This window comes from Rhinopithecus bieti, unplaced genomic scaffold (genome assembly GCF_001698545.2).
Source record: "Rhinopithecus bieti isolate Rb0 unplaced genomic scaffold, ASM169854v2 scaffold_51905, whole genome shotgun sequence".
Classification (NCBI taxonomy): domain Eukaryota; kingdom Metazoa; phylum Chordata; class Mammalia; order Primates; family Cercopithecidae; genus Rhinopithecus; species Rhinopithecus bieti.
The window spans coordinates 858,913-870,449 of NW_016821253.1; the positions used below are offsets into that span (position 1 = coordinate 858,913).

Here is an 11,537-nt window from a genome sequence, read left to right on the forward strand (position 1 = left end):
ATAATGTTTACACAATATTTGTCACACTCTGCTTGTAGTTATTTGATGAATGTCTTATTGTCCTCACTACAAAAGTCTCAATTTGGGGACCTCATTATTAAGCTCTTTTTTGTTGTTGTTGTTTTTGTACATACGATCTCACTCTGTGGCCCAGGCTGGAGTGCAGTGGCACGATCTCGGCTCACTGCAGCCTCTGCCTCCCGGGTTCAAGTGATTCTTGTGCCTCAGCCTCCTGAGTAGTTGGGACTATAGGTGTGCACCACCATGCCCATCTTTTTTTATTGTTTTTAATTTTGTAGAGACCAGATATCACTATGTTGCCAGGGCAGGCCTCGAACTCCTGGCCTCAAGTGACCCTCTGACTTCAGCCTCCCAAAGTGCTGGGAGTGAACAGCACAGGTGTGAGCACAGGTGTGAGGCACCGTGCTGGCTTTCTTTTCTTTTTTTTTTTTTTAAGAGACTGGGTCTCTGTCACCCCAAATCTTCACAATTCAGTTTCTATGTTTGTGAAATGAAGGGTTCAACTCCATGATCTCTAAAAATATTCTGCCCTACCAATTGTCTGCAAATCAGCTATTCCAGTTCGCCTCTGTTTTGAGGTTTTCCTGCTGGAAACTCCACTCTCCCCACAGCTTTCTTCTCCAGTCCCTGTCTGCCCAGTGGTCAGTATCACTGTTTTCTTCCCAGATACCAGAAAACCAGGTGACCTCAGCTCCTGTCCTTCCATGTGACATTCTAATGTTATTGCATTAAGTAGCTGCAGAACCAGGGAGGATGAAATTTGTGTGTGGAGTTTTGACATGTTTCTGCTCTATTTGCTTAGTTATATATTTACCTACATAATCTCACATCCATAAATGGTTTCAAGTCACAGAACTCTAAGAACTGATTTACTCTTTTTAATATATCCCTGTACTAATATATCTGTGTTTTGTTTTTTTCATTTCAGTTTAGTAATAATACAATTTGGTTAATTTATATTTGTCTCAGCAACTTCCCCAGAGATTCTTGTTTGGATTCGTATTCCTCACTTCTGTGAATAATTTCATTTTAAGACGTGGACAGCACATTTATCAGTTTTCAGTACACACGAAGCCAAGAATCCTAGTTAAGACATTAAATGGCAGTCACCGTCATGAGCAGGTGGCAGATTGGAGCCATGAGGCAGAGGGAAGGGAATGAAATAACAGAAGGGCAAATGCAAACTCCCATATTTACATTTAAAAAAAAAATCCACAATAACAGAATGAGGAAAATTGGTTAAATTGTCTTTTCACTGAAAGGTATTTGTGGGTTTTATTTTTTTCCATGTGATTGGGATTAACAGGAATAAACAATGCTGTGGCTTGAAAAGGATCGGACAGCTCACCCGTCTTAGGCCATAACAGTGGAAAATAAGAGAGAAGAGTGCACAAGGCAGTAATAGTCAGCACTGGTCAGTGGAAGTTTTGGCAAAACAATTAAAGAGAGGAATGGGTGAAAACACTGCATAAAGCACTTCACAGAGCACAAGGCATCAGGCACTCGTTACAGGAATAACGAAATTTTAGCATTTCTGCATTTCACATTCCTCTGCGATGAGGCCCCTGCCGCTGGCTGAGCTGGGAAGAGAGGGGTGTGGGCAGGTAAGTGTAGAGTCCAGATTGGAATAGACTCATCTTTGAGACAGCCAAGGGCTGGGGTCGGGCAGGCAGCCTGGGCTCAGAAGAGAAATGCGAGCACCAGGTGTGAACCTGACCTTTCAGGGAATCCACAGCAGGTGATGCCTGGGGGATGGAAGATGTCATGAGAAGCCTGGGAGGGAGAGGGGCTGGACTCTCTGGGTTTCTCCTGTTTGGGGCTGGGTAGAAATCTTCCATCTGAGGAGGGACACCAGGGTGCTCAGAAGCCAGGGGGACAACCTACTGTTCTCTTGGAAATCAGGGAAAATGTGTTTCAAAAAGGACAGCCAGGCCAAAGGTACTGAATGGCTTTGGGAAGAGACAGACGAATCCGAGGGCACCTCCTGGGGTTGGTGTCCTGGGATCCAGTTTAGTGTGAAAAGGACAGAAGGGGAGTTCTGGTGAAGTGGGGGCTGGACAGCAGCCTGGAGGTCAGGAGCACGAACAGGAATGAGGACGCCTGGCTCTTCCTCTCAGGGCTTGGTGTCTCCCAGCGTCTCCCAAGATATCGGGACTCAGACAAGGGGCTCTCCTCCTTCAGCCAAAGTGGCAGTTATTCATTCTCAGGCTCCTCCCCACATCTCTTGTCACTGAACCTGGCCTATGTCTGGAATATTGAGGTCAGCTTTCACAGTCTCTACCCAGAACATCCTGGCCTCCCAATGCCTCTGCATGCAGGTCGCCTCTAATCAATTTAATGAAAACAAGAACACATTTTCCCAAGCTCTCCGTCCCTTCCTGGCATCATTTTATGACGTGATCAATTGCTGCAGATACCTCCTCACTGCTACTCAGACCTTATTTCTACCACCTTCTCTGCAGTGGTATCTGTCTGGTCCCCGTCTCAGTAGCACAGCAGGATAGAAAAGAATGCCAAAAATATCCAGTGCAAGTCAATGCCAAGCTACAAGGTCAGTCTAAGAAAAAGAACCTAGATACATCATCCTGAGAGTGCCCGGGTACAGGGCCACAGAACCGGGAAGGAGAGTCACGTCAGCCTCACAGGAGCACGGTTGTGTTGCAGAGACAACATCAAAAGGAGGGACCTCAGCAGGGAGGCCGGAGTGGGGGGCCTGATCAAGGTCGGTTCTGAGGCCTGGCATGTCTGAGAGCCCCGCACTTGGACCTAGGGCTGCACTGCTCAGTTCCTACTTAGTTTTGAGATTAATTATTGTTCAGCCTACCTAATCTCACATAGGTTGTTGACCTATAAAAGTTTTATATCCACATTCAAAATCAATTTTGCTAATAATTTAGATTTCAGAATGTAAGGGCAAAGAGGATTTAGATGACTTATAAAGTCAAATTTTCTTAAAGTTCAAATTGTAAAAGTCTGGAAATGCTCATTTTAAGAACTTCTTTGAAGTAAAATACTTATTTTAGTGTAAGGTTGAGTAGTAAGACACGTAAAGGAGCCCGTGAGAAATTCCTCGGAGCTATGAACCTACTCTCCACACCCTCACAAGGACGGGCTATCTCCCATGGAGGCCCCTTGGTTCTTTCCTTCTAAAGCAGAGCTTTGCAAAGTGAAGTCGCTGAAACAGCAGCAGCAGCAGAGGCAGCTGAGGCCTTAAGGACTTCTTTGAAAATCCCACCCAGACCCATGGGATCCAAAACTCTGCAGACAGGACCCCAGGATCTGTGGGCAACAAGCGCCCCCGTGATTCCAATGCAGGCAGGACCCGGGATCTATGGGCAACAAGCACCTCCGTGATTCCAATGCAGGTAGGACCCGGGATCCAGGGGCAACAAGCACCCCCATGATTCCAATGCAGGCAGAACCCCAGGATCTGTGGGCAACAAGCACCCCCGTGATTCCAATGCAGGCAGGACCCCAGGATCCGTGGGCAACAAGCACCCCCGTGATTCCAATGCAGGCAGGACCCCAGGATCCGTGGGCAACAAGCACCCCCGTGATTCCAATGCAAGGTAAGGTTTAAGGTGCAGTGTTCTGGAGAAACCTACGTATGAAAATACATGAGGAAAACAGATCCACAGGCCTGAACATAACAAGAAACAAAACGGAAGAAGGTAGACTGATAGAGCAAATATCAGTATCGATGAGAGCAGGAGAACAGGATAATTCTCAAAATAAGAAAAAGCTCATGCAAGGGAAACCCATGTCATCACAACAGGGGGTGACCTGGGTACAGGATTCCCCTCTGCTGATGTCAAGTGGGTCAGGTCTCGGGATCCACAGGTGAGGGAGATGGCCTGGGGTCTGCAGTCCACAGCAGACTTCCTCTCTCCACCTTCTCATAGAACAAAAGCAAGAGAGCGCAGCTGCAGGAAAATAAAGGTTCTACGGGTTTCTTGCTGAGAACTTGCCACAGAAGGTAGTAAAGTCTGTGCCTCCAGAGCAGCCGGCTGCCCAGAGACCATGGTGGCAGCATTCAGGGACAGGATGAGCATATTCTCTCCATCCCGGAAAGAGCAAGCCCCAGCAAAGAGATGCAAACCCCACAACAGATATGCCTGATGGGCACCGGGAAGTTGGCTGCCTGCTCCCCAGCTCTATGACGTCTAATGGGCTCTCGGAAGCCAGCTGCCTGCTCCCCGACTCTGGGAAGGGCCTGCTGAGAACCATCGAGGCTGAGCTGTAATGTTATCTGCTCTCTCCTATTATTTTTGACCTGATTTGCCCAAATTTTACACAAATTATTGACAAAAGCAAGGTGGTTTTCAGTTGAAACAGCTGCACTCAAATGAGAGCACTGTGCTTGAACCGTGTGCTGGGGTAAGCGAAGAGTCTCCTTGTTTCTCCATCCTGCGGTATAAGCTCATTCCTGTCCTCACTTGGCTTAGAAATCAGTCCTGAAAAATCATGTGGAATTCTTTGGAAGTCGTTATTTTATTTCCATACAAGACAGGATTTGAATTCTCCAGGATGCTGAGATTCCTTTTGGAAAAATGTTCCTTTTCAGATGATGAAACAGCCGGTGCCGTGGAGTTTTCTCTTTGACCTGAGCACCATGAGAACAATTTGAAGTCTGTGGTTGATCGACATTTATGCCTCCTTAGTGAAAAGGCAAAGGTAGATGCCCCCCGAGACAAGAAATGAGGAACTTCAGCCTCATGGAAGCGAAGCGTCTGGATGCCGAAGGCTTGAGTTGCAGAGTGTTGGTCTCTCCTGGGTCCCAAGCTGGTGGCAGATGGCTCACACCCCGTGGCTGCCGCACACACACTGTGATGAGCTCGCTGTTTGTCCCGCTGCCCGTGCCATCCTACACCACCCCCACCTCTGAGTGTCAGGAAGTACACACGGCTGAACAATTCCCCCTGTAAGACTTATCCCCATGCAGGACCCTGGGAGTGAATGGGAGGAGAATGGTGCATCCATCCTTCTCTTTGGAGAGAGCACTAAACAGGGTGCCACCTCAACTCAGCAGGAGGGAGTCAGACAGGACCCCAGGAGTGAATGGGAGAACGGTGTGTCCATCCTTCTCTTTGGAGACAGCACTAAACAGGGCGCCCCCTCAGCCTGGCAGGAGGGAGCCAGACAGGAACCGGACACCACCTGAGGTCAGCATCCTCCAACTGGCCCAGCAGAGTGGCACTGAATATTTAGGACCCTAATTTATCCAAGCAGAATACTTTATTCTAGATCTTCCTCCCTGTATTGGAATTTGAAAGCAGGGTAAAATTCACCTAAGTTGAATTTCAGGCATGTGCAGAGCCATTGACTTGCAGCTGTCCATGGAGGGCAACAGGCAGGCCAGGACCACGAGCCACAGGCCCTGCACCACCTCACCTCTGGCCACACAGGACCCTGCACGTGGATTCAGCTGTCCCAAGAGGAACTCTGGTTTCTCCCCCATGGTGCGCTATCTGTTCATTTCGCTTAGGAAAGAGGCAGCATTTTCGTGGGGTGGAGACAGGCCATCCCAGGTTCTCTGGTCAAATGCCATTTTATATCACGACAATAAATGTGATATAAAATGTCTCCACTTTTGAGACATCAAGTAACACTGCCCTTTCTGAGAATCAAGCAAATAATTCCTTCCTCTACCACATGCTGTATCAAACTGATAAAAAAATTCATAGCTGCAGACTGAATATGCATTTTATGATTTCTTAGTTCTCATCAAAGCCAGACAGGCACACAAAGAAGTGAAAACAAGGTTCATTTCCTTCACCCACCCATCCACGGAGCAATAAGCATTTTAATGTGACCCTATGCCAAAAATTGTCCAAAAGTCCAAAGTTCAGTGGATTCAACTTATATATCATCTTGACTAACAGAGTTTAAGAAAAGTTAAATACAAAAATGGAAATTCAAAAGCATTGAACATGGACTGTTCAGCTTTCTTTTTTCAAGTTGGAAATTATCCTTGAAAGCTCACCAGGAGAAAAGTCAAGCATTGGAAGTGGACCGCTATCTCTACTCTCAAACGATGTGCCAGACCTGTTTGGGTTTAGGAGAAAGACCACCGTATACTAATGGGGCGTAGGTTTTGTGCCAGTCCAATCGTTAAGAAGCTGAGTCAATTGGGACAAATTACCTAGGATGTCTGAATCTCAGCTTTCTTATCTTTCTGAAACTGATAATTGTTCCTTTCTGCTTTGTAGAGTCACAAAGATCAAATAAAGTAAAGCTTAAAGCTGGATAACCTATAATAGTTTTGGAATTCTCAAGTCCTATGTGAGTTTAAGTATCAGTTATGATGATATTTGGAGTCAGGTGACAGTTCTGAGCACTCTATCGAGAAGTGTCTGAAGGGCCGCCCCTGAGGGCCATTGTGGAGACAGGCCTGGGCACGGATGCTGAAGGCAGGCCCTGGGGGCCATTGTGGAGGCAGAGGCCTGGGCATGGATGCTGGCAGTGAGGGAAGAGTGCCCCCTCCTTCTGAAGGAAGCCCTCCCTGACCACATCGATCACATTGCCAGAGACTCCACACAGCCTCCAGACTGCAGACAATTATCTCCCCAGAATAGGATCACCAAATCATGGCTCTTAGAAATTACGGGAAAACATGAAGACTTGTAAATGTGACTTTTGTTGTGGAAATCTGGTTATATTATCTATTCAAATGCTGCCGGCAACACTCAAAGAGGTATTTCCTGTCTTTCTCTGAAGCAAGGAAAACTACTTTTCTGAACAAATTTTTACAAGGACTTAATTTCACACTTAGCAACGCCTTGTCTTCATTAATGCTCTTTAGGCCATTTGGCAGAATGCTAAAGTCTTGATGAAGCCGCCGGCTTCGGCTGAAAGCAGCCGCATTTACCGTCTCAGCTGTGAGAAGCGCCTTCAGCGCAGACCTGCGTGGGCCTCCGCAGACAATTCCCAGGCAGCGCTGCGGGGCTCTGGGACTTGGGAGGGGCCCAAGCACGCTTATTTCTGGAATTTTCCACATTGTAAAAGCTTGGTTTCTTCAAATCACCCTCACCTAGAGAAAGTGCTGACCCAGGGAAGGGTTTCCTTCTGATTTCTGTGTTTCATATCCCTGCCATGTGCCACACAGCGCTAACTGATAAATTCCCTGTGCACTGCCCTACAGACACTACGGGCAGAAACACGAAAAGCAACTAGCACAGACCAAAGATAAAGAGGACAAGGTCTGCTCGGCAAAGTGGTGCTTCAGGTGAATCCTTTCATTAAAAAATTTTAAAAGGGGCAGGTGCGGTGGCTCATGCCTGTAATCGAAGCACTTTGGGAGGCCAAGGCAGGTGAATCACTTGAGGTCGACAGCTTGAGACCATCCTGGCAATATGGTGAAACCCCGTCTCTACTAAAAATACAAAAAATTATCTGGGCGTGATGGCAAATTCCTGTAATTCCCGCTACTCCAGAGGCTGAGGCAGGAGAATCACTTGAACCTGGGAGGCGGAGGTTGCAGTGAGCCGAGATCACACCACTGCACTCCAGCCCGGGGACAGAGTGAGACTCTGTCTCAAAGAAAAAAAAAAAAAAAAAAATCAGGGTTTACTCTGTGTATTCAGTGTATACAAGAACTCAGCAATGAGAAAGTTCCGTTAGAATCACATTAAAATTAGGGCTAATACCTACTGGCTCAGGGATCGCCTGCTCAGGGGATACAGCCCACGGGCTCCGTCTCACCTCTCATTAAAGGGTCTCCATCTGCTATGCACCTCCAGGACTTTGCAGAGTGGAGAGGGGCATCCCCAACCCTGGCAGGGCCTGGTTCTTGGCCATTCACAGCTTGAAGAGGCAGCTTTGCTGCTCCCTGAAGCTGCCGGCTCAGGGGCCCTGTTACCTGGGCCACCAGCCACACTCAGAACCCCCTGGCGATTACAGATACTTCCCAGGCTGGTCCTTGTTCTGATCCTGCAACCTGGCTGTGGACCCTTCCTCTAGTGTTCCCCAGAGGTCCATATTCCCAGTGCTTCCTAAGATAAATGCTTTAGCTTCTATGCACGTCAACATACCCACGTCAAATAGCTGGGTGTGTCCCCTGCACGTAACCCTGACACAATCTCACTGTAACAAATGTCCTTAAATTCTATGTGTTTTTTACTAAAACTAAAAATTTTATCTTAGCAAATAAGATGGTCCACAGGGCCCTAAAATTCCATCTCTCTGCTTGCTCTCATCCACGGTTTCACAAAGCGGCAGGAAGGAGAGCAGTCCCTGGGGGTGACGCACAGCCACTATTTTAGTTTGCAAATTAGATTTGTTGCCAAACACACCATGCTCAAGATTGACAGAGTCTCAAAAAGATTTTACTTTTAGATTAATTAACCCAGGTATGCGGTTTTAAAGGACTGGCTGTATCTTTTACCAGATTTAGGGAGGAAGACCACAGCTGAGGACACAATTTCTTCTTCATAAATAAGACAAGCATACAGTTCAATTGATTTTACACCAGAACATTAATAAGTTACCTCCTCATTTTTTTTTTTTTTTTTTTGAGACAGAGTCTTGCTGTTGCTGCCTGGGCTGCAGTGCAGTGGCGCTATCTTGGCATCTTGGCTCACTGCAACCTCCGCCGCATGGATTCCAGCCAATTCTCCTGCCTCGGCCTCCCAAGTAGGGATGACAGGCGCCTGCCAAAACCCCTGGCTAATTTTTGTATTTTTAGTAGAGACGGGGTTCCGCCATGCTGGCCAGGATGGTCTTGAAATCCTGACCTCAGGTGATCCACCCGCCTCGGCCTCCCAAAGTGCTGGGATGATACGGTAGGAATATTTCATTATATTTAGGATATTTATTACAAAATATTTACTCAACACCCACTTTTTCCTAGGTTGGGATCTATAAATACAACCAGAGGCTAAATCGGGCCCGTGGGCTTTCCTGTGTGATTCTCAATTAAGAACGTTTGATATTGGTAATCTATGATGCACGTAGTCATCTCTTTTCATGCTGCTGATAAAGCCATATCCAAGACTGGGTAATTTACAAATATAAAAGAGGTTTAATGGACTCACAGATCCACGCGGCTTGAGAGGCCTCTCAATTACGGTGGAAGGCGAAGGCGGAAACCGGCTTCCATGGCGGCAGCAAGTGAGACTGAAAGCTAAGTGAAGCTGGAAACCGCTTATAAAACCATCCGATCTCGCGAGACTTATTCACTCGCTTGAGAGGCGGAAACCCCTCATAAAACCATCAGATCTCGTGAGATTTATTCACCATCACGAGAACAGTATGGGGGAAACCGCTCCGTGATTCATCTGTCTGCCACAGGGTCCCTCCCAAAACACGCGGGAATTACGGGTGACGAGATGAGATTTGGGTGGGGACATAGCCAAGCCCCATGGATGCATAATCCATTGCTGTGCTACACTGAGGCTTAGAACAGCACCCATTTATTATCTCACGGTTTCGGGGGGTCAGGAGTCCAGGCCTGCCTCAGCCGGGTCCTCTGCTCGTGGTCGTAGAGGCCCTTGAGGGGTCCATGGCGCTGACTTCCATCAGCAGGCGCCACAGGGAAGGGCCGGCCTCCCCGGGACCTGGCTGCTGGCAGAGCCCACTCCCTCCCTGCTACACAGCTCGGCCTCAGTGCTGGCCGCTTGCTGTCCCCGCTGGCCCTGAGCCGTCAGTCCTGCCCACAGCCCCACAGCGGAGCCACATCGCAGCCGCTACGTCTTCACAGCCGGCAGGACGGAGTGGGCTTCAGGAGACCCGCATCCCTGCTGCCGTCATCCTGGCATCTTCTCTGAGTCAGGCGAGAGTCACAGGAGCCACCCCGATCAGGGAGAGGATTCTGCCCGGGCCCGAGCTCTGGGAGGTCGGGGTCATGAGGGGTTGCCTTGGAGTCTCTGAGCCACAGAATTTTACATTTTTAAAGGGCGGTGAAAACGTCATTTAAAATTAAAGAGAATTATATGTGACAGAGACCCTGCACGTAAACGCCCCTCGGACTTCAGGGAGAAACCTGTACTGTTGTCTGTGAAAAGGAACACAGGTTCACTAGAGAAAAAATGTCCTTTTATTCCTAGAAAACATTGTTCCTTTCACAGCCTCCTAGTTATCAGAGTGGACTTTGAGGGTGAGGTCCCTTTAAGAACTGATTCCCACTCTCTCCCTTACCCAGAGTGAAGAGAACAGGTGTGAAGAGAGTATGAAGAAGCGAGGTGTGCGGGCAGGACTCACGCTACCCTGTGCGAACCAGGACCCAGCAGAATCTGGAGGACAGAACAAGAGCCCCGCCAGCTCAGGCCAAACTCCTGCTTCACAGGGCAGGAGGCGGCCTCATGAGGCCTTGTGGCAGCCCAGACCCCAAGAGGCCAAGAGATGGAGCTTGCCAGTGTCCATACCTGCAGCAGAGGGCGGGGCTGCCTGTGTGAAACTTCAGCTCCTCTCCTGCCTCCCTGGAACTCTGAGCTCTCATCCTGCTGGACTTGATTTGGATGCAGATACAGGGTACAACCCCGTCCCCAGATACCACAGCACATCATGCCACCCACACACCCACGCCCTTCCATAGTCAGTGAAGGGGTGGCCTGCCCCTCCACACCTGTGGGCGTTTCTCGTTAGGTAGAACCAGAGACTTGAGAAAAGAAATCAGACACAGAGACAAAGTATAGAGAAAGAAAAAGGGGGCCCAGGGGTTTGGCGCTCAGCATACAGAGGACCACGCCAGCACCTGTCTCTGAGTTCCCTCAGTATTTATTGATCATTATCTTTACCATCTTAGAAAAAGGGAAGTGGCAGGATAATAGGATCATCGTAGGCAGAAGGTCAGCAGTAAGACATATGAATAAAGATCTCTGTGACATGAATAAGTTCAAGGAAATGTGCTGTGCCTTGAGATGCGTATGCAAACATCTCCATAAAGTGCATAAAGAGCAACATTGCCTTTTAGTGCATAAAGAGCAGCATTGCTGCTAGCACGGCCCACCTTCAGCCCTAAGGCGGGTTTCTCCTTTCTCAGTAAACAGAACATACAATCGGGTTTTACACTGAGGTGTTCCATTGCCCAGGAACGGGCAGGAGACATATGCTTTTCTCTATCTCAACTGCCAAGAGGCCTTCTTTCCTCTTATACCAGTTCTCCTCAGCACAGACCCTTCACGGACGTCAGGCTGGGGGACGATCAGGTCTTTCCCTTCCCACGAGGCCATATTTCAGACTATCACGTGGGGAGAAACCTTGGACAATATCTAACTTTCCTAGGCAGAGGTCCCTGCGACCTTCCACAGTGTTTGTGTCCCTGGGCACTTGAGATTAAGAGAATGGTGATGACTTTTAACCAGCAAGCTGCCTTCAGGCACTTGTTTAACAAAGCACACCCTGCACAACCCAAAATCCATTAAACCTTGAGTCACCACAGCACATGTCTCTTGCAAGGACAAGGTTGGGGGTAGGGTCACAGATTAACAGCATCTCAAATACAGAACAAAATGGAGTCTCTTATGTCTACTTCTTTCTATATAGACACAGTCTGATCTCTCTTTCTTTTCCCCACATTA

At 48.2% G+C, this 11,537-nt stretch overlaps 1 protein-coding gene and 1 long non-coding RNA gene across 4 annotated transcripts in view; one reads left to right on the forward strand and one right to left on the reverse strand.

The window, feature by feature from the left end:
• Positions 1-9,150, reverse strand: part of LOC108520787 (uncharacterized) — a 73,940-nt gene extending 64,790 nt beyond the window's left edge. For all 3 annotated transcript variants that reach the window (XR_001883005.1, XR_001883006.1, XR_001883004.1), the window contains exon 1: positions 9,054-9,150. This is a non-coding gene — a long non-coding RNA (uncharacterized LOC108520787). The remainder of the gene's footprint in view (positions 1-9,053) is intronic.
• A 128-nt stretch (positions 9,151-9,278) lies between these two features.
• Positions 9,279-11,537, forward strand: part of LOC108520789 (uncharacterized) — a 4,596-nt gene continuing 2,337 nt past the window's right edge. Inside the window, exons 1-2 of the mRNA XM_017860288.1 lie at positions 9,279-9,790; positions 10,160-10,488. Coding sequence (XP_017715777.1) covers positions 9,521-9,790; positions 10,160-10,488 — 599 coding nt within the window. The 5' untranslated portion in view covers positions 9,279-9,520. The remainder of the gene's footprint in view (positions 9,791-10,159; positions 10,489-11,537) is intronic.